A 24,062-nucleotide genomic window follows, 5' to 3' on the forward strand; every position below is an offset into this window, starting at 1 on the left:
CTTGATACAAATGAATTTAATAAAGGAGAAATTGATAAACAAAAAAGACATTAGAAATACAGAATACAAACAGCAAAAGGCAGACAAAAATCCAACTATAGCAATAATACCAATCCATCTAATCAAAAGAGAGATTGTAAGACTGGATAAAAAGGTTCAACTGTATGTTTTCTATAAGACACACTATTTCTTTTTATTGGAGTAAAATTGATATACAATATTATATTGTTTTCTGATGTACAACAGAGTGGCCCAATAATTACATTGATCACTAGATGCTTGCCACGTAAAAGACACACAGTAGATTCAAAGATATAAATGGGTTGAAAGTAAAAGGATGGAAAAAGATACATCAAGAATCAACAACCATAAAAGAGTTGGAACAGCTATACTAATACAAAAAAAAAACTAGACTTAAAGACAATATTACTAGAGACAGAGGGACATTTTATAATGGTAAAGGTTAATTGATCAGGAAGGTATAATAATTACAAACATACATGTACCTAACAACAAGGTCCCAAAAGATTTGAGAGAAAAACTGACAAAATTGCAAAGAGAAATATAACATTTCACAATAGTACTGGAAATTTCAATACCACACTCTTAATAACAGTTAGAACCACTAGACAGAAAATCAACAAGGATATAGAAAACATGAACAACACTATCAACCAAGAAGATCTCCCTGGCATCCACAGCATACTCCATGCACAACAGAATACACTCTTTTCTTAAGAGCTCAGAAATATTCTCCAGGAAAGGCCATAAAACAAGTTTCAGTAAATTTAAAATAACTGAAATCATACAAAACATGCTCTTAGAATACAACAAAATGACATAAGAAAACAACAGAAGGAAATTTGGGAAATTCACAAATATGTGAAAATTGAAAAACATACTCCTAAACAAAAAAGGGTCAAAGAAGAAATCACAGGAGAAATTAGGATGACTGGGCAGAAAGCCATCTCTAGCCCAGGACAATAGACCAGGCCCCAATGACCTGTGGCTAGCAGTAAGAAAATCCTGATATTTCCCATTGATTTTAATCAAAATACTAAATTAAGCACATCAGGTCTACATCTGGCTAGGGGCAGATGCTCATTAGGATGAAAGTCAAAAAGATTAGGCAGGACAGATAACTAATACCTTACACTACCCAGGTTCCTGTCCCTCAGAAGTTTTTTGTTCTTCCAGTGATCACCAGGAAGGTGTCAAATGCCAGGGCTTCTCATTTCACTTTTATGAGGCCTCAAACATGCTCAAATATTTTAAGCTTAAGAACCTTTTGGCAGAAACTCCCTACTTTAACTCAGGCAAAACATGGCAAAGAAGTCAGGCCGACTGAGCTACTTTAAAGTTTCAGATCTGCCTCTTACTGTGTTATACAGGTCAAGTGACAAAACTGCTCTGAACCTCAGTTTTCTTCCCTGCAGAATGGAAATGTACCATCTACTTCACAGGGCTGTCACAATGATTAAAGGAGACAATGTATGGGAAAGCACTTAGGACAGTATTTAGCCCATAGTAAGCAGTTATCAACTTCATTTCCTTCTTTATTATCAGTTGCTGCTACTACACAGAGCAAGAGCTGTCTGCTAAAAAGTCAGCAGGAAGAGCTCCCCAGACTTGAGTGTTTCCCCAAAAATATACCTGGTAGAGCTGTAGTAGCTTTAAATGTATTTATAGCTCTTTAAATACACATTCAGAATTTGTGTTGCTGAAGAAGGGGTATGGAGTGGGTTGATGGGTGACTGGAAGCCATCAGGAACCTTTGGGGAAGGCACCAAGATTAAGCAGAAGAGATGCAGATTAACAACCAAAACACTCTTAGTAGCTTCTATTTTCTATTATTGCTCTCAGGCTCATGTGGGAGGAAGTGGGCAGAATGGATCTTATTTTTTGCAAATCCATTTCTGGTGATGATTCTGAATGGCTTTGGCTAGGGTTCCTAATAGAGCATTTGCCACCATAGTATTGGTCATACCTCCTAAAACTGCAGGTGTGTATATGCTTCATCCTTTCAGGTCTGCCAAATTTCCATGCTTTACCCCTGCAAAAAGCCACTCACCATACAACGAGTTTCACTTTATATTTGGAGATGAGAACAATCAGCAAGACTGAGGTATGGCCAACCACCTAGACTTTGAACTGCAGTAGGGCAAGAATCATGACTGTCTTATTCACTCTGGTAGCCTAGAACAGTGCTTGGCACACAGCTGTGGAACAAATACCTGTTGAATGTAACTGTTCTGAGACCATCACAACCTTACTCCAGTGATAGAAGAGAAAGTACCTTTTCAGGAAAACTGGGAGGGCTTGCTCCTAAAAAGCCAATCTGTCTTTCACTTCAAAAGCCATTATAACAGCAGCTCTATTACATGATCATAGTAAGTTTAATAAAAAGCAAAACATCTGTGTCTGGGAGGGCAAGAAGGTTCAGGGAAAAGACTGTTACATAATAAGATTTTCTTCAGCAAGTACCACTGAGTCATAAAAAGTTATGTCTAGAAACCACTTAAGATAGAGGAACTAAAACAAATAAGAAAAGCCCTGAAGATCATCAGCCAAGCTCCCTGGGGTCTCTTACCCTACTAAAACAAATAAGAAGAGCCCTGAAGATCATCAGCCAAGCTCCCTGGGGGCTCTTACCCTCTCCTAGAGTAAGGTACTAGAGAAGAATGATTATTTTGATATTATTCCTTTTAAAATAAGTATGGAGACAGACTAGGAAGCTCTGGAATTCCAGTGCCTGCTTTGTTCTGGCTCTTCTACTTCTAGTTGTATCACTCACTCTGAGCAAGTCAATCATCTGGGCTATAGTTTCCTCCACTGCTAATTAGATAACAGCACCCTTCTCAGGATTACTTCGAGAAAAAAATGAATGACTTTCAGAAAGAAATATGACTAGGAAAAGCACTTAAAACAGTCACTGGCATACAGCAAGTGCTCAATAAATGTTAGGCTTTTTTTAAATTGCTGTTATTACTGGAATCTTCTCAAGAGATGAAAAAAGTAATACAATTGTCAACAGACTCTGGAGGAACATCCAACTACAGATATCCCCTGCTTTTCAAAAGTTTGAGTTACATCACTTAGCTTTTACAAAAGACCTACATTACAGCCTGTTTTCACTAACTGAAAGAAATCCAAGGAGGATTTTGGTTTTATGAAAAAAGAAAGTGAAAATAGCATTATTTGTTTTGCAAGTGGGCTTTTATAGCAGCAGCGTGCACCCAGCTGCTCTGCCAAGCTCCTTCCCTGGGAACTACACTCAGCATCAAGTTGCCATAGCTCTGAACTGCAGATGAGCATGTGTGCTTTACCTTGATTTATTTTGTGCATCCATTAGCAAAATGTGTCCTAAGGTATCAGAAAAGACTATGAGAGGTTATTTTTTAAATCTGGGAATACTAAAAAATCTTAGCATCTACATTACTGGTAATTGCTTCTTTGCTTTACCCAACTTCAAAATGTTTAAGGAAGATTTCATAGGAACACTCTTGAATGGGTGACTGGAGCCCATCAGGAACCTTTGGTTAAGGCACCAAGATTAGGCAGAAGAGAGGAAGATTAGCAGTCATAGCAGGGGAAACAAGTGATGAGGGCTCTTAAGAAAAGACCAGTAGCATTCTGTAACATGTATCTTGTGAAAATGGGAGAAACTAGTTTAATTGTGAATGGAAACCATCTGCTCATCTAACCCAAGAATAAGGTTCTTGAGAGTCAGATTTCCTTCCCCTTGAGACATTTTGCATCCTTTGTTAGATAACTGTTCTCAGTACATTTCATATCTGTAAACAACCACCTGCTGGAACATAACCCCTATATTCAAAGATATCCATGAGTGGAATTGGGCCATTTTGGGTCAAACCTCTGGGCATAAAGTAGGGAACAGGAAAAAGAAGTAGAGTTATTAGAGCAAAGGAAGAAAAAAACACCATATATATGTTCCAAAAAAGCTAAACACCAAGGCACAGATTTTCGAGCAGTAGAGGAGGAGATGCTGTGTGGGGTGGTGGAAGCAGCTGTCTGGAGCAAAGAAGGCTGGAGAAGAGCTCTGCAGCACTGCCTGGGAGCAGGTCATTAACTACAGGTGAGGAGTCACACGCCATCAGCCAGCCATAGCAGAGCGCCAACCCAGAAGGGGCACAGAGGCACAGGCTCTGTTTACCAACTAGGGCCAGAGCCTTCAGACGAACCTGTCAGACCACAGCATAGTCTGTTCCACCCACAAACCTGGGCCTGCATCTGGCAGAGAAACCACTGAGGTTCCTGGGTTTTCTAGGCCTTGACATTGGGTCAAAGTTAGTACTACTCAGAAGAGGCCAGTTCCCATGGTCAACCACCTGTCACAGCAGCTTGGTGAGAAATCACATTCTCCAACCCTGACAGTGCCTCTGCTTCACACAGATCTTCCCTACCTTTAACTACCACGTGGACCAGATTTTCAAAAACATGTCATTTCAAAATTTTTAATGAAGATGCTTACTGAAGATACACCTAAATGTGGCTTGATTTTTTTATACCTTTCATGTATATACATAAATATACAAGTTGGTAGTGGAGGTGGGGGATGAGGGACTGGAAAAGAGTATGATGGGAAAATAGTCTCTGTCAGAAAAAAATTGAATTCTGTTCTGTTTCCTTCTCTAGAGACTACCCAGAAGCAGCAGTACAAACTGTCTCAGAGTCCAGTGACATCACGCATCTTAGCCCAAAAACACTGGAAACTAAGCTACTCAGACACTATAAAACTGCCTCAGCTGAGCTTGTTCAGCCCATTTTGTTCTGCGGAGATTTCCGAGCCAGCTCTAGCAGTCTCTTCTCTTCCTCCTTTCTTGGAAGATTCCATACTGCCTGGAAACCCCATCTGCCAGCAGTAGCAAGGGTTGGAGAGGTGTGCATTAACTTCCTAATTAAATCATAGGATCTGGTTCATGAGTATCTAACCAACTGAAACATGAACAAGGCACCTTTATCATTCAATTAAAAGCATAGCCAAAATCTAATTGCTGGATTAAGGAACAAACGGTTTAAACAACTTTAAAAAAAAAAAGATGCTTGAAGGAAGTGGGATTGGGCAACAGAAACAACTTTCCTCAATCCTGCAGTTTCCTGCCTTGAAACAAAAGAACTGAGTACAAGACCTCAAAACAGAGTTTTCAGTCAGATGCCAAAATGCCATTACATCAACACAGGTAAAGGAGGAGACTTTATCTGGCTCCCTGCCTCTTCACATTTTCAAGATCCAAAGAAACATTTCCTTACCTGCCAGGACTCTGTTAACAGAAGAGTGAGTGGCCAAGCCAGGCTGTCCACGTTCATGAAAAATCCCAGCATAAGGCAAGTACTCAGGCAGTAAGAAACGCCTGCAAGAAGGAATCACATGTGAAAAGCCTACTAAAGACTACCATAAAACAGAGGAGAAAGACTATCTACCCCCCTCAACAATCAAGGCTAAGGGATCCACTAAGCCTAGGAATCTGTCAGACCCCAATACAGTCCAGAGCAGGGTAAAAATTCCTAGCATTTGCCCTTTCAAAGATTTGTTTCTCCTTCCTGATCTTTTTTCTAAAGTTTCCCAGGGCTTCTAATCTTGAACAGGATACTCCCAATATTCCTTTTCTATCTTTTTATTGTGGCCAATCATCTTTTATTGTGGTCAAGTCTTTAGGTGTCAGGGCTAGGCAGTAGGCTCACTAGGAAATAATTCAGATATGGACAATTCAAAGACCAGAAAATAGATTTATAAACTAAATCCCAGGCTCTTATAAAGGCTGACTATCCAGTTCTTACCTTGGGACAAAGCGTCCAAGTGAAGGTGCAGACATCCGGGCATTGCGTGGAGCTCGGTGCCTGGATCTATCACCATTGTCCCTGGAGAGAACAAAAAGACTACACAGTAAGAGTCACTAAAACAGAATCAGTCCCCAGCCAAAAAGACAAACTTTCTACAAACTAAATTCCTGCATTTAGGTGAAGACCCCAGAGAAATAAATTACTAATTGGGTTGGCACATTAATATACTTCATTTCTAGAGTACCTCAACTAAAAGATTCATGTGTTAGTTTACTAAGCATTCAGTAAGAAGGAGGAAAAGTTTTCTTCAATTAATGTGGTCTGTGAACCCTGCAGCACCTGAAATTGAAGCCTGGTTTAGACCTTCTAAGGGATCCACAATGAATATCTATCAATTTTTTCCAGACTGAAAGATACTGAGAAACTGGCTTTGGGGGGCCCTGAGGGAAGAACAATTCCCCCAGAAATTTCATTCAGCAAATGGTTATCTTTAAATGAAGTTGTTTAGGTCTCTAATGTGGAAAAATCATTCATGAATGAAACGAAAACAACATAAGAAAAAGTGTAGGCAGTTGGTTCTATTAGAGACAGAAAAATTGACAATCATAAAGAATATCAGACAACACAATGCTAAGTCAGGTCATTTGAGTACAAAGAAAAAAGTCTAGGTGTTTTCTTTATTATGGCCTGTTAAAGAGTAAGAACCACCACTTATAAATATCTATTAAGTTCCAATACACAGGTTACTAATATGCTATATCATTTAATCTTTCTAGGTATCCCATGAGGTATTATCAACTCTGTTTTACAGATAAGGGACTAAGGATGAGAGGCACAAATGCCCAAAGTCACACACCAGTAAGTGATTGAAGCAGGATTCTAGGAATATCTATCTTACTCTGAAGCCCTCGCGCTTTATACTACACTTCACTGCTTCCTACAAAGAAGAGAGGACAAGGACTTCATATGGCTTAGTTTCCAATGCATCAGAGGAACAATAAGCCAAATTGGTTGGACAGAGCAGTTAATTAGCAGCTTAACCACCTCTACAAAATACATGCACCTCTGACAGCTTGATTTGGCATATTTTCTGAATTCTCCCTTTGGATTATCTTCAATTTAATGAGATAATCTTCAAACTGGCCCTGCAACTAAAGTTAAGACAACCCTCTGGCTTTCAAATACACCACTGGGAGCTTTATAAACCAGAAATGAAAGCCTAGCAAGGTCTTTATATCTTGATAGAATTGGCTGCTGAGCATTAAGAGACAAATCAATACCAGGATATTGGGAAGTGATCCATTAAGAGTTAGTTCTTGGATTTTATTTTCCCTAAAGAGAAAGGCTACTATTATTTTCCTAATATTATCATATTCTTTTGACTTGAATCTACAGATGAACGGAGTGACAAGGACAGAGACTGAGATAAGAATATCTGGAAAGGAAAAAGGGAATTAAAAAGAACAATGAAATCTGAAGTTTCTGTCAGACAAACAGACTGCCACTCTGGGGAGCCCACAAATTATTATAAAGTTTCGGTAGCCACATTTACACAAGGAGTAGGTAAATATAAAATAAATAAAACAACCATTAAATTAAGTATATTATTATTTTTCACATATATGAAGCTTCAAGTTGTGATTAAAGTACCAATTAATTTAAAAGTACCACTGAATTCATAATAACATATTTTACTTATCAACAGAAACTAAAAGTACAACTAATTATCATGAGAGGAGTTAGAAAATAACCTGAAGTTAAAAAGGATCCTACCATCAATAGAAAAAAAAGGCATTCTATAGCATGGGAGAATATATTCATAAATGACAGATCAGATAAAGGGTTGATAACCAAAATACATAAAGAGCTCATGAACCTCAACAAAAAAAGCAAATAATCCAATTTAAAAATGGGCACAGGATCTGAACAGACACTTCTCCAAAGAAGAAATTCAGATGACCAACAGACACATGAAAAGATGCTCCACATCACTAATCATCAGAGAAATACAAATTAAAACCACAATGAGATATCACCTCACACCAGTAAGGATGGCCACCATCCAAAAGACAAACAACAAATGTTGGCAAGGTTGTGGAGAAAGGGGAACCCTACACTGCTGGTGGGAATGTAAACTAGTTCAACCATTGTGAAAAGCAGTATAGAGATTTCTCAGAAAACTTAAATAGAAATACCATTTGACCCAGGAATTCCACTCCTAGGAATTTACCATAAGAATGCAGGAGCCCAGTTACAAAAAGACATATGCACCTTGTTTATTGCAGCATTGTTTACAATAGCCAAGAAATGGAAGCAACCTAAGTGTCCATCAGGAGATGAATGGGTAAAGAAGATGTGGTACATATACACACTGGAATATTATTCAGCCATAACAAGAAAACTAATCCTAACATTTGCAACAACAAGGATGGAGCTAGAGGGTATTATGCTCAGTGAAATAAGCGAGGTGGAAAAAGACAAGTATCAAATGATTTCAATCATCTGTGGAGTATAAGAACAAAGAAAAAACTGAAGGAACAAAACAGCAGCAGACTCATAGAACCCAAGAATGGACTAACAGTTACCAAAAGGAAAGGGACTGGGGAGGATGGGTGGGAAGGGAGGGATAAGGGGAAAAAAGGGGCATTACTATTAGCAGACATAATATAGGGGGAAGGGCACGGGGAGGGCTGTACATCACAGAGAAGACAAGTAGTAATTCAATAGCATCTTACTATGCTGATGGACAGTGACTGTAATGGGGTATGTGGGGGGGACTTGACAATGGGGTGAGTCTAGTAAACATAATGTTGCTCATGTAATTGTAGATTAATGATACAAAAAAAAAGGGTCCTAAAAAGAGACACAGGAGGGGAGAGGATTAAAGATGGCAGCATGAGAGATTAGACAGAGGCTTCCTCCTAAAACTGCATATAATAAGAAAATATAATAAATACAACTAATCCTAAAAGAGGACTGCGGCAAACTGCATACACCTGCAGAAAAGAATAAACCCCACAGAACAGGGCAACATACCAAAGCTGTGGCCAAATGGCACCCAAGTCCTTCCCCCACCCCAGCTCACTGGCGAGAGGAAGAGAAACAGAGTGGGGAGGGAGTAGAGGCCTGAGACTGCTGAATACCTAACTCTGGATATCTGCTCTGGGGGCACAAACCTGTATCTCACGGTGCTTGCATGGTACTCTCGTGATTAGGGGGTTGGAAAGGTAAGACAGGCAGAATTCCTGGAGAGACTGAGATTCCAGCCACTTGTGGAAAGCAAGGATCCATATGCGGCTGCTATGGGACAAAAGAAAGGCGAATGGTCTGAGAGACTTCCTAATAGTGAGAGGGCTGCTAAAGGGGCAAGGACTGCACAGAGCTTACTGCTCAGGAGAAAGGACAGCTAGACAAAATTGCCCAGGGGCACTATGCCCAGCAGGTTGGGAACTCTCATGATCTTCAGGTGCTCCAGCTGACTGGTTGGCTACATAGCTCCAAGGACCCCCTCCGTGATGTGCTGTTTACGGTACCTTTCTCCTGGCCAGCCCAACCTGGCTTGGAAACTGACAAACCCTACCCTGCTGTTAGGCGAGCCAGAGGGAACACCTGTCAACAGCAACTACAAATGCAAAGCATAGAGGCTTATACCTGTGTGCTCAGCCCACTGGTTCAGGCCGTGGAGACACACATAGCAGCTGGGAAGGAGGAAACAGATCTTTCCTCCCCTCAGGCACCAATACCACTCTCCTGAGACCCTGGACATTGATTCAGGGGCTGCGCAGCTCCAGAGAGTAGAACTTCTGGACACTAGAGGGCCCCACACACAAATATGAAACACCAAAAGAACCTGATTCAAAGTAAAATTATGAATACAACTCCTGAGAAAGATTTAAATGACATCAACCTCATGAATTTTCCTGAAAGGTATTTCAAAATGAAAATCATTAACATGCTCATGGAGGTACAGGAAAATATTGAAGAACTCAGGAACGAATTCCAGTCAGAGATCCAATTGTTGAACAGCACAATGGAGGGTATTAAAAGCAGATTGGATATGCTGGAGGAGACAATAGATGAAACAGAAACTAGAGAAGAGGAATACAAAGAAGCTGAAGCACAGAGAGAAAAAAGAATCTCTAAGAATTAAAGACTTTTGAGAGAACTGTGTGACCAATCCAAACAGAACAATATTCGCATTATAGGGGTACCAGAAGAAGAGAGAGAAAAAGGGATAGAAAGTGTCTTTTAGGAGGTAATTGCTGAAAACTTCCCCAATCTGGGGAAGGAGACAGTTTCTCAGGCCATGGAGGTGCACAGATCTCCCAAAGAAAGGGACTCAAGGAAGACAACACCATGACATACAGTAATTAAAATGGCAAAGATGAAGGATAAGGACAGACTGTTAAAAGCAGCCAGACAGAGGAATAAGATCACATACAAAGGAAAGCCCATCAGACTATCATCAGACTTTTCAGCAGAAAACTTACAGGCCAGGAGGGAGGGGCATAATGTATTTAATGAAATAAAACAGAGGGGCCTCGAACCAGGAATACTTTACCCGGAAAGATTATCATTTAAATTTGAAGGAGGGATTAAACAATTTCCAGATGAGCAAAAGCTGACAGAATTTACCTCCCACAAACTGTCTCTACAGTGTATTTCGGAGGGATTGCTACAGATGCAAGTGTTCCTAAGGCTCCTTAGGAAGTGTTCCTAAGGTTTTATTACCAGAGGTAATAAAACTACAGTAAAGAAAGTAGAACAGTAATTACTAAGCAAATGCAAAATTAAATTAACTATCCCCAAAGTGAATCAATGGATAGACAAAGAGTACAGAATATGATACCTAATTTGTAAAGAATGAAGGAAGAAGAAAAAGAAGGAGAAAAAAAGAACCTTTAGATTGTATTTGTAATAGCATATTAAATGAGTTAAGTTAAATGCTTAGATATTAAGGAAGTTAACCCTGAACCTTTGGTAACCACGAATCTAAAGCCTGCAATGGCAATAAGTACATACCTATCGATAGTCACCCTAAATGTAAATGGACTGAATGCACCAATCAAAAGACACAGAGTCACTGAATGGATAAAAAACAAGACCCATCTGTATGCTGCCTACAAGAGACACACTTTAAACCCAAAGACATACACAGACTAAAAGTGAAGGGATAGAAAAATATATTTCATGCAACTAATAGGGAGAAAAAAGCAGGAGTTGCAGTACTTGTATCAGACAAAATAGACTTCAAAATAAAGAAAGTCAAAAGAGACAAAGAAGGATATTACATAATGATAAAGAGGTCAACCAACAAGAAGATATAACCACTATAAATATCTATGCGCTCAACACAGGAGCTCCTACATATGTGAAACAAACACTAACAGAATTAAAAGGGGGAATAGAATGCAATGCATTCATTCTAGGAGACTTCAGCTCTAAAGGACAGGTCAGACAGAAAATAGGTAAGGAGACAGAGGCACTGACCAACACATTAGAAAAGATGGAACTAACAGACATCTACAGAACTCTAGACCCAAAAGCACCAGAATACACATTCTTCTCAAGTGCACATGGAACATTTTTGAGAATAGTCATATACTATGCCACAAAAAGAGCCTCAGTAAATTCAAAAAGATTGCAATTGTACCAACCAGTTTCTCAGACCACAAAGGTATGAAACTAGAAATAAATTATGCAAAGAAAATGAAAAATCTCACAAACACATGGAGGCTTCACAACATGCTCCTAAATAATCAATGGATCAATGACCAAATAAAAACAGAGATTAAGCAATATAAGGAGACAGATGACAACAATAATTCAACACTGCAAAATCTGTGGGACACAGTGAAGGCTGTGCTAAGAGGAGAGTATATTGCAATACAGGTCTACCTCAGGAAAGAACAATCATATATGAGCAGACTAAACTCACAATTAACAAAACTAGAAAAAGAAGAACAAATGAGGCCCAAAGTAAGTAAAAGGAGGGACATAATAAAGATTAGAGCAGAAATAAATAAAATCAAGAAGAATAAAACAATAGAAAGAATCAATGAAAGCAAGAGCTGGTTTTTCGAGAAAATAAACAAAATAGATAAACCGCTAGCCAGACTTATCAAGAAAAAAAAGAGAGTCTACTCACATAAACAGAATCAGAAATGAGAAAGGAAAAATCATTATGGATACCACAGAAATACAAAAAACTATTAGAGAATACTATGAAAAATTATGTGCTAACAAACTGGATAACCTAGAAGAAACGGACAACTTTCAAGAAAAATACAACCTTCCAAGGATAACCCAGAAAGAAACAGAAAATCTGAACAGACCAATTACCAGCAACAAAATTGAACTGGTAATCAAAAAACTACTTAAGAACAAAACCCCTGGAACAGAAGCCTTTCCTACTGAATTTTATCAAACATTTAGTAAAGACCAAATACCTATCCTCCTTAAGGTTTTCCAAAGAGTAGAAGAGGGAATACCTCCAAACTCATTCTGTGAGCCCAGCATCACTCTAATTCCAAAACCAGGCAAAGATACCACAAGAAAAGAAAATTATAGACCAATATCTCTAATGAACATAGATGCAAAAATACTCAACAAAATATCAGCAAACCGAATTCAAAAATATATCAAAAAGATCATCCATCATGATCAAGTAGGATTTATTCCAGGGATGCAAGGATGGTACAACATTAAAAAATCCATCAACATCATCCACCACCATCAACAAAAAGGACAAAAACCACATGACCATCTCCATTGATGCTGAAAAAGCATTAAAAAAATTCAACATCTATTCATGATAAAAACTCTCAGCTAAATGGGTATAGAGGGCAAGTACCTCAACATAATAAAGGCCATATATGACAAACCCACAGCCAACATTATGCTTAACAGCGCGAGAAGCTGAAAGCTTTTCCTTTTAAGATCAGGGACAACACAAGGATGCCCACTCTCCCCACCTTTATTCAACATAGTACTAGAGATCCTACCATGGCAATCAGACAACACAAAGAAATAAAAGGCTTCGAGATTGCCAAGGAAGAAGTTAAACTGTCCCTATTTGCAAATGACATGATATTGTACATAAAAAACCCTAAAGAATCCACTTCAAAACTATTAGATCTAATATCTGAATTCAGCAATGTTGCAGGATACAAAATTAAAACACAGAAATCTGTGGTATTCCTATATACTAACAATGAACTAGCAGAAAGAAAAATCAGGAAAACAGTTCCATTCACAATTGCATCAAAAAGAATAAAACACCTAGGAATAAACCTAACCAAGGAAGTGAAAGACCTATACTCTGAAAACTACAAGACACTCATGAGAGAAATTAAAGAAAATATTAATAAATGGAAACACATCCTGTGCTCATGGATAGGTAGAATTAATATTGTCAAAATGGCCATCCGGCCTAAAGCAATCTATAGATTCAATGCAATTCCTATCAAAATACCAACAGCATTCTTCAATGAGCTACAGCGAATCATTTTAAAATTCATATGGAACCAAAAAAGACCCTGAATAGCCAAAGCAATCCTGAGAAGGATGAATAAAGCTGGGGGGATTATGCTCCTCAACTTCAAGCTCTTCTACAAAGCCACAGTAGTCAAGACAATTTGGTACTGGCACAAGAACAGACCCACAGACCAATGGAACAGACTAGAGAGCCCAGATATAAACCCAACCATATATGGTCAATTAATATATGATAAAGGAGCCATGGACATACAATGGGGAAATGACAGCCTCTTCAACAACTGGTGTTGGCAAAACTGGACAGCTACATGCAGGAGAATGAAACTGGATTATTGTTTAACCCTATACACAAAAGTAAACTCAAAATGGATCAAAAGATCTGAATGTAAGTAATGAAAGCATAAAACTACTAGAAGACAACATAGGCAAAAATCTCCTGAATATAAGCATGAGCAACTTCCTGAACACATCTTCTCAAGCAAGGGAAACAAAAGCAAAAATGAACACATGGGACTACATCAAACTGAAAAGTTTCTGTACGGCTAAGGACACCATCAACAGAACAAAAAGGCATCCTACAGTATGGGAGAATATATTTGTAAATGATATATCCGACAAGGGGTTAACATTCAAAATACATAAAGAACTCACATGCCTCAACACCCAAAAAGCAAATAACCCAATTAACAAATGGGCAGAGGATATGAAGAGGCAGTTCTCCAAAGAAGGAATTCAGATGGCCAACAGACACATGGAAAGATGCTCCAGATCACTAATTATCAGGGAAATGCTAACTAAAACCACAATGATATATCACCTCACACCAGTTAGGCTGGCCAGCATCGAAAACACTAAGAACAACAAATGCTGGCAAGGATGCGGAGAAGGGGAACCCTCTTACACGGCTGGTGGGAATGTAAATGAGTTCAACCATTGTGGAAAGCAGTATGGCGGTTCCTCAAAAAGTTCAAAATAGAAATACCATTTGAACCAGGAATTCCACTTCTAGGAATTTACCCTAAGAATACAGCAGCCCAGTTTGAAAAAGACATATGCACCCCTATGTTTATCACAGCACTATTTACAATAGCCAAGAAATGGAAGCAACCTAAGTGTCCATCAGTACATGAATGGATAAAGAAGAAGTGGTACATATACACAATGGAATATTATTCCGGCATAAGAAGAAAGCAAATCCTACCATTTGCAACAACATGGATGTAGCTAGAGGGTATTATGCTCAGTGAAATAAGCCAGGCGGAGAAAGACAAGTATCAAATGATTTCACTCATATGTGGAGTATAAGAACAAAGAAAAAACTGAAGGAACAAAACAGCAGCAGACTCACAGAACCCAAGAATGGACTAACAGTTACCAAAGGGAAAGGGACTGGGGAGGCTGGGTGGGAAGGGAGGGACAAGGGGGGGAAAGAAAGGGGGAACTATGATTAGCATGTATAATGTGGGGGGAGGCATGGGGGTGCTGTGCAAACAGAGAAGACAAGTAGTTACTCTACAGCATCTTACTATGCTGATGGACAGTGACTGTAATGGGGTTTGTGGGAGCGACTTTGTGAAGGGGAGAGCCTAGTAAACATAATGTTCCTCATGTAATTGTACCAAAAAAAAATCACCCCTGTGAATGAAGAACTTATGCTCCTCTGTTCTAGCAACAATTTCTAAGAAGTTGAATATCATTACCCAGTGGCTCATATGTATGGTGGAGATATTTGTAACTGATCTTATCTGAAGCTTTTCTAGTTTTGACTGTTATTAAGTTAGGGTATCCTTTCCTTTGGAAGGCAAAGCAGTTACAAAAAGAGGCAGGAAGGGTTAAAGACTTAACTAAATATAAGACATGAAACTCTTAGATGAAAACATAGGCAAAAATCTCTTGAACATAAGCATTAGCAATTTTTTCCTCCACAATCTCATTAGGCATGGGAAACAAGGTAAAAACTAAACAAGAGGGACTACATCAAATTAAAAAGCTTCTGTACAGCAAAGAACAGCATCAACTGAACATAAGTAGGAGAATATATTTGTAAATGATTTATCTGATAAGGGGTTAACATCCAAAATATACAAAGAACTCACATGACTCAACTCCAAAAAAACAAATAAGCTGATTAAAAACAATGGGCAGAGGATCTAAACAGACATTTTTCCAAAGAACTGCCCGTGACCAACAGGCATATGAAAAGATCCTCCAAATCACTAATCAGGGAAATGCAAACTAAAACCACAATGAGGTTCTATCTCACACCAGTCAGAATGGCCTCTATCCAAAAGATAAAAAATAACAAGTATTGGCAAGGCTGTGGAGAAAGGGGAACCCTCCCATTCTCTTGGTAGGAATGGAAATTGGTTCAGCCACTGTGGAAAGCAGTATAGAGGTTCCTCAAAAAACTAAAAATAGAAATACCATACAACCCAATAATTCCACTTCTAGGAATTTACCCAAAGAAAACAAAATTCCTGATTTGAAAAGGCAGATGCACCTGTATGTTTATTGCCACATTGTTTATAATAGCCAAGCTATGGAAGCAATGAACATGCCCATTAATAGATGAACGGATAAAGATGTGGTACATATACACAATGATTATTCAGCCATAAAAAAAAAGAAATCCTGCCATTTGTGATAACATGGATGGACCTAGAGGGATTTGCTCAGTGAAATAAGCCAGGCGGAGAAAGACAAGTACCAAATGATTTCACTCATTTGTGGGAAATAAAAACAAAACAAAACAAAATGAACAAAGTAACAGTAGACTCTTAAACACTGAGAAGTGACTGGTGGTTGTCATGGGGGAGGGCTTGGGGTGAGTGAGTGGGGAGGGTGAGGGGGATAAAAGGGCACAAAAATTCTCAATCATTATATAAGTTGGCCATGGGGATTGTAGTACAGCATGAAGATGTACAGCATGGAATTTGTCAATGATTCTATGACATCTTTCTATGTTGACAGACAGTAACCGCACTAGTTGGGGTGAGGATTTAATAATATGGGTAACTGTTGAACCACTGTGTTGTATACTTGAAACCAATGTAGGATTGTGTACCAACAATATTTCAATTAAAAAGGAGGGGTCAGGAAGGGCAGGAACATGGTATGATTATAGGATTACATACAATTACATTTAGAATAACAGATAAAATGAGTAAAGGGGTGAGGACAGCTGGAACAACAGTCATAGAGTAATATAATACCACCTCTTCCACAGGCCTTAGCACCTATTAGGATGCAGCATTTAATGTGGGCATCACAAAAACCTCACTCTCTCTCTCAAAAAGGTTGGTGAAGATGAAAATGGGAATTTTTCTTATGTTTATCTGCCATCTACATTCTGGGCTCAAGAGCAGGCAGAGAGCAATGTCAAGGGCAACCACACCTTTACCCTGCTTGTGAACATCTTCATGCAAAGACAGATGCTGAGGGCTTTAGGACAGACCTACTGACAGTGAGTTTCTGATGTTCTCTTTGTGCATTTTGATAAACACAGGGATCCTACAATCTCAATCCCTGCTTCAGAGAGAGGTGAATGGCAGGAGAAGACGCCTGCCTGGGAAAATGGTCATTAATCCAGACTACAAAAGAACAGAAAATTTAACCTGATGCTGACCAACCTTTTATCTAGCCTCCCTAGAGAAAAATTTAGATAGTCTTTATCCACAGCAAGCTCATGAGGCAAGGGCTCACATATGGTTGTACATCATTTTTTAAAGGTTTTTAAATCTGTAAGACAACCAAAGTCAGACACTAAATATGTTTATTCTTGTTCTCTTAGTCATATCTGATTTTAGTCAAGTCTAGTATACAGTAAATAACTGTCTCATTAGGTTTTATTATAAAGATTAGATGGGATTTAAAATATATATATAATTTGTATTAACATACTTATAAATGCAAATGTTCTGTACATTATAAGTTAGTATATATATGAAAAATGTTACAGCTGATACCTTTGATTCAGTGCATGATAAAATGAACAAAAAGGAAGGATCTGGGTCATGACTCTTTGTTTTCTGGGGACTCTATACACCTGGACAGGACAAGCTAGAGTAGGGCAGAATAATCTACAATTTACCAAATTAAAGAAGAGTGAAGGGGTTCAGGTAGGGTTGCAAAGAAAGGAGTGTGATGTGCCATGAAGGTGAGGAAACCCAGTGAACAGTCTCTCATAAGGGTACCCTAAATGTTAGGAAGATTCCAGGCCATGTATAACTTAACTTGCTTCTCTGTACCTGAAAGAACTATAAATTAGGACTATACTAGCCTCTAACTTTCCTTCCAGTTATCAAAGCTGAGAAAAAGGACTAGGACAGACAACTAAAAATGGGCTGGTCCACTTTCTAATTTCTCACTCCTTTCCCTCCTCAGAGCACCTACACAAGAGCAGCAAACCACAAGCAAACTCAGTTTATAGCAGGGGGAGGAGAGCGGGGAAAGAGACAAGAGAAAGAACAGACAGATGGTAACTCAGCAGCAACCAGCCAGCAACAACCCTCACTAGAAGACCTGGTCTACTAATATTGAGGTGACTAATCCACAGCTGCTGTTAAAAACAAGATTACAGTCTACATCAGCCCAAAAAGAAAGGCAATACTCAGGGGAGGGACTTTCCGAGCGGCATGAGAGAAATCAGCCCATCCTTACTTCGTTACTAACCAGGAAGCAATATAAGACCCCTAGGAAAAAACAATGGTAAGTCAGCGCAAGAAGGGTGAAGGAGGCAATGTAAATTCAGGTCGTGCTAAAGCCAGGGGGAGGTAAGAGCACAGGTGGGTTGTGGGGAGCACAAAGAGGAGGCAGTCTGACACAGGAAAATTGAGGGGGAAGGAAGGGGAAAGGGAGGAGGTGGTAGCAGAAGAAAGAGAAGGTAAGATGAGAACAAAACATTTTTAACTAACCCAGAACTCCATTGTGAAGGACAAGTCACGAGGCAAGATAGAGCTCTAAGGCATGAGCCTCACATTTCACCACTGCAGAGCCTTCCAAATATGCATGGAGATAGGACTATGCAAGCTACACTGGCTCCCAGAGGTCCACAGGATTATTAAGGCTTTTTAGCAGTACTAAGTCCCAGTAGCCTGAGCATGTATGTTGAAACTGCTTCCCTGAATAAATCCCGATGCTGGGAAAATAATCCTATCTACAGGGGAACATATTTCAGTACAGGTGTGTCTGCCTGGCTAAGGGAGTGGATACTCTTCCTTCACTGCCATCATATGCACCCACCTTCCCTTAGAGTGGACTTAAGGGAGAATGGCCCAAGCTGAGAGTCAGAGGCAGCCGGACCTTCACCCATAGCTGATGACAAGAGTACCAGCACTTCTGCTCCATTTGCCACACCACAGCTGCTTCAGGGTACCCTTGCCATTTCTTTCACATTTACATCTTCCTCAGGCAAATGAACCTCCTGTTTAGTCTTCTTCCTGCTCCCAAGTACACAATAGCTAGTGTGTTCAAGGATCCATCAAGAAGGCAAATTGGTACAAAGGTTGTTCCCACCTTCTTCAGGTGGGATGTGTTTGAGATTCCTCAAACACATCATAAAGCTCTGTTGTGAGATAGCTCCTGGGCAACTATCCATTCAGCTCACAGAAGAAGAAGGTTGAGGGGAGGCAAGAACTCTTAAGATCCTAGACTTGACCAAGCTATGTCAAGATGAAGGGGAGAAAAAGGAAAATGATTGACAGAATAGCCTAGTCCATACTGCCAGCAAAACAAGAGAAAAAAAATGCTTAACCATCCTTTTCTCTCTCTTGTTTTACAAGTCTGAGAATATCAAAAATAGAGAAATTCAAACAGGAGCCAAATGTCCAATTTGAGACAAGCCAGGAAAGCTCAGTTCCAGGATGGGAAGAAGCATAATGAATGGCTAGAAAAGTAAGGAGCAGCAGGTCAGGAGAATGCAAAACTCAGCATTAAGGTTGGGAAGTTTGCATCCTGGAGCCTAGAGCTAATCCTGCTCCTTTAGCTCATCCCACCCTCCAACAAACTACTCAAAAAGACCAGAGAGCAAAGAATCACCTCTCAATCCACGACAGTGACAGGCAACTTCCAAAGGATCCTTTCTGGAGGTAGAGGGAGAATGAAAGTTTAGGCAAAAGAGTGGGTCCTCCAAGAATCTGTGTGATAAGGGTACTAAAAGAACCTGTCTTTTAGGGAAATCAGGTATTTTCTTAACCTACTCTGCTTAAGAGGAAAAACCAACTCGCCTGCCTCCCTGCTGCTGTAAAGACAGTCCAGGAGGAGCACTTTCACAGTCACCATTCATGCAAAAGGGAAATAAAAATGATGCTCAAAGAACAACAGCCATATTCTTCAGTCTGGCCTGGGGCCCAGTGGGCTGTCTCTTCCGACAGACTCCAGGGAATCAACAATGCAATTGCCAGAGGTGGGAGTACCCTGGGCATTTTAGCTCTCTGTCCCTCACCCCATCCTATTTCTCATAAATAATAACATAGGGGTTTGAAGCAAGAATGTCAACCACTGATGCTCAGACAGTGGACAACTAGGAAGCACTCACAGCTTGGGAGGAGAGAGAAGAAAGCAAGCTGAGTATGTATGTACTTACTCAAAGTCCTCAAATTCCAAGTCGGTTCCCTCTACTGATGGACCCTGGTTGTCTGAGGAAGAGGAGGTGGAAGAACGGAGCCGGTTCTGTTGGTAGCGCATGGAGCGCTGGCGAATACTGTCTCTCCGTGAGAGATACTGGATCATCCTCTGAGCGTAGTATGCAGCAGGAGACAATCTAAGAGAGACAGAGATGGACAAACACAAACTAGCACTAATGTAGGGAATACTGTGAAACAGTAAAGCCAGCTCTCCCATGGCATCTCCCTGCTAAGGCGAACTCCAGGGACATGAGAAATGGAGGGCATTTAACTCACTGGGAGGTCTGTACTGTACACCATGAGTGTCAGACCACCACCAGTGTTTCTGTTCTGAGATAAGGCAAAGAGGCTGTTTAATCAGTCATCATCTGATCAACAGCTGCCCCCTCCCAAGAGGATAACACTGGGCCTTTCTTTTAGTTTCTTATGGGATGCCTTTTAGCTTCTCAGGGTACCCTTTACACAGATTCACAGCTTTTCTTCAGTCAGCCATACTCAAAATTGAAGAAATGAAAGAAACCACAACAATCATTTACCGGGCATCTCTTCTTCCATTTTACAGATGAGAAAATAGGCCATGAGATGGTAAACCTGAGAAGCCTAAAGACAATATCTATAGGCATCATCTTCACCAGACTCTTTTCTTTGCCCACAAATATACATAGCTTCGAATTTGTCCTAGCTCCCAAAAATGATCTCTTTGAACCTCTTACCTCTCCTTTATTATTCATAGATATTTGTAACAGAGGAAAATATTCAGGATAGAGACTGAGAGTAAAAGATACTCAGAACAGAAAATGTAACAGAAAAAAAGATAGAGAATTTTCTATTTCTTATGTCAAAGCATCAGAAGCTACATGGGCACTGAGCAATACAGAAAGCAACAGTCATTTCTTTTTCTTCTTCCTTCCTATGGCTCTTCTCAGTAAATAATGAGTCTAGACCTATATTCTTCCAACTGTAACTCAGTATCTTCATACTCCATGAAAATGTCTAGTGCCGCATGTAATTTGCCACATTCCATTCTTTCTCAGGTTTTTCCTCCATCTTTCACAACACTGTTACATAATTTGAGGCCATGAACTAAAAGTGAGAGAACAATAACAGATTACTAATTAGTGGATTACTAAGAAATTTCCAGACTTCAAAACTGCCTGAGGCACATACTTTGACTCAACAATCCCACTAGGAATTTTATCCTGCAGAAACACACCAGGAGACATAGACGTAGGTACAGATACAGATACACAGATACAGGTACATATATTATTAGCATGTAAAAAACTGGGAAACTTCCCAAATGCCCATCAACAGATTAAATAAACTACATCCATACAAAGAAACACTATGTAGTTATTAAAAAGGGTATATTATCCCTACATTCACACAAAGAATACCCATAAAATAAAAATTAAGAGGGGAGAAAAACTGAGGATTGATATGTATATATGAATATGTATATAAAAATGTTTATTTCTGTCAATTAGAACAAAAAACAAAGGAAACAGCAATCCTAATAAGGATTCCTTGGGGACTTTAATTTCTATCATGTCTGAAGAAGAAAGGAAAAAAGCATGAATCTTTTTTTTTTTTTTTTATCTGGAAAAACTGATTAAGAATGGAAACAGAAATAGTTACACCCAAATGGTTGGAAAGGTTACAAACACCTTGTAGCGTGACCTTTCATTACTCCTGGACAAAGTCTCTGGGCAAATTCTCAGTAAACCTACTGACTCAGGCTGAAGGAGATCCTACAGGCAACTGCTTTAGGAACGAAGGCTGCCTCTGAAATGCCTGTCAGCAGAGGTGGTGTCCTTCTGGCAACAATCAGACGGAATTCCCAAGCTGGCCAGCTAATAATCTTTGGAACTCAGAAGTCTGTGTTATGGAAAGATAGGCTGCATTTGGCAACCCTGATTGCCAAATTATCTTTATAGTATAGCAGGTGGGTATGGGATGCAAAGATGCCTTACTTAACCAAGATCATCAAAGTACAGGAACTATTTCTTAAATGTGTCAACTTGTGGAACTTTCATTATCCGCTTGGGCCCTTGTTCCCATACATTTTGCAAGGACGAATCAAGAATCCTAAATTTTTAAGATAGAAGTTAGTACTCTTGAGCTGTTCCTATATCTACCAAATAAGCAGAAATCTTCCAGCAAAAGTCAACCACTGTTGGTTAAATTCTCATGTCAATCAGACTAAAAAGAACATTTTTAAAAAGTTTCAAGAAGAGAATGAAGATTTTTTTTTTTGGAACTTATTCTGAAAAGTGACCAAAGTACACTCATTCCTTTTGACCCTAACCAAAGGAAAAATTATAATATTAATGGTAGTAGAAGTAGAAATAATGTTGATGCTGACAGTAATAAAGATTGCCCTTTTATGTAGGGGCACAATTTAGCAGTAGGTAATACCAACTGTTTAACTTCACTACAGACAGGAACTTCCTAAGCTACAGAACTATATATGCATAGTGATAAAGAAAAAAGGATTCCTGGCACAACTGTTAAATACAAGTACATCCTAGCTTTATTATTTTAAACAGCCAGAGAGGGAAGCTAAAGATCTGAATGCTGAGATGTTTTACAAAGTCTTTGACTTACACATGTGTAGGGTGAAGTCTAAGAGGAAAAAGAAATTAAACAACCAATAATGAGGTAACAATCGTCCTCCTACTAAAGAGCTGGATAATCATCAAACTCTAAACCTTCCCAAGTGAAAATATTAAATGTTTAAATCCTCAAGTTTTCTTCAAGGAAAAATACTTTTCCCTCCCAAAAAATCTATTTTGTGTTCAAAGGGAAAATTTAAACCACCAACACCACAAAGCATGTACGATAAAGAAATCTGAGTAGGAAAAAAAAAAGAAATCTGAGTAGTAATAAACAGATTTATTACATGAAAGGAGGACAAATAATGGTCTTTAATAATCACTGTTAAACTGCCTGGTTAAAAATTCTGGGGATGAGATTCCCACTGCTGTCTTAAAAGAAACTGTTTTATAGTAAGTTCTCAATTTCAGTGTTTCAGAGTATTTGATTCATGTAAAAATTCTCCTCCTTTTATTCAGGGCTTATTACTTTCACCTATGGTCAGAGACTAACATAAACTTCTGTGCTTCAGTCCTCTAAATTGTCTACCTGTTTTAAAGTCATCAGTTCCCACATTCCCTGATCCTTGTATTTGCCATTTCTGGGGTATGGAAAAGAAATCTTCTCACTAGTATCTCAGAAAGAATGCTCCACATTATGACATAACTATGGCAGCAACAAAATCATTGAATAATCCTGGAATCAACCAGGTCAAGAGGTTTTTCCAGACTTAAAATTCTTAACTAGGGCTATTTTAGCTTTATCTGACCTGTACCGTGAACTTGCCAAACTCCTTTATTATAAATTAACCTTTTCTTCTGGCAAAGCCTCACTGTGTGCTCTGGTATTGCTTAAGTAATGTGCAGGTTACTCCCTTTTTAAAGCATTACCAGAGGGGCTGTGACAACCCCATAGGGCTGCTCACTATAAATAAATGTTATATATCAATTTGACACCCCATTCTTGGTCTTGTTACCAATATCAGGTAAGGTTAGGCCTTGAACTCATCTGAATGCTTTTTTAGAACTTTTCAAATGTCTTCTAATCAGTGCAAGGCAAGTATGTTAATAAAATGCCAACCTGTTTTATTCAGTTACCCTTTTGTGAGTCATCTGTTCCTTCAGGTAGTCTCCAAAAATGCAACATCTGAATGAGCTTGATTTCTGCCTTTTGATATTCTAAATTCTCTCTCAAATGAGAGCAAGAAGGATTTTTATGTTTAATTTGCAAATAATTTCCTTGCTAATAAAAACTTTTGCTTTCCTTTTGGCTATCCATCTGAATAGCAACAGCCTGTCTGATCAGCATTAAAGGAATAATGCCTCAGGTCCCTCCTCTAGTGTGCCACTTACAGAAATGAGCCCCAAAGGTCAAGAGCTCAGTCACAACCCTGTCACCAGAGGTTCTGGTTCACTTACCTGCAACACTTCCTAATCACCTGAACCACCTGCCTCAAAACTGTAACTGAAGGGTAAAAGAGCACCAGGACCAGAGAGGCACAGAATGGGGCTTCCAACAGCGTGGCAACCCCCTCCCCCCACCTAG

The 24,062-nt window shown here is 39.3% G+C and overlaps 1 protein-coding gene across 9 annotated transcripts in view; it reads right to left on the minus strand.

The window, feature by feature from the left end:
- AMBRA1 (autophagy and beclin 1 regulator 1) overlaps nucleotides 1-24,062 on the minus strand; it is a 247,065-nt gene that overhangs the window by 144,928 nt on the left and 78,075 nt on the right. For 8 of the 9 annotated variants that reach the window (XM_036891716.2, XM_036891718.2, XM_057507588.1 and 5 more), the window contains 3 exons: nucleotides 19,883-20,059; nucleotides 5,800-5,880; nucleotides 5,272-5,372 (listed from right to left, as the gene is read on the minus strand). In XM_036891716.2, coding sequence (XP_036747611.2) covers nucleotides 5,272-5,372; nucleotides 5,800-5,880; nucleotides 19,883-20,059 — 359 coding nt within the window. The remainder of the gene's footprint in view (nucleotides 1-5,271; nucleotides 5,373-5,799; nucleotides 5,881-19,882; nucleotides 20,060-24,062) is intronic. The other variant, XM_036891726.2, reaches the window with a different exon arrangement.

The sequence above is a fragment of the Manis pentadactyla genome, chromosome 9 (assembly GCF_030020395.1).
Source record: "Manis pentadactyla isolate mManPen7 chromosome 9, mManPen7.hap1, whole genome shotgun sequence".
Taxonomy (NCBI): Eukaryota; Metazoa; Chordata; class Mammalia; order Pholidota; family Manidae; genus Manis; species Manis pentadactyla.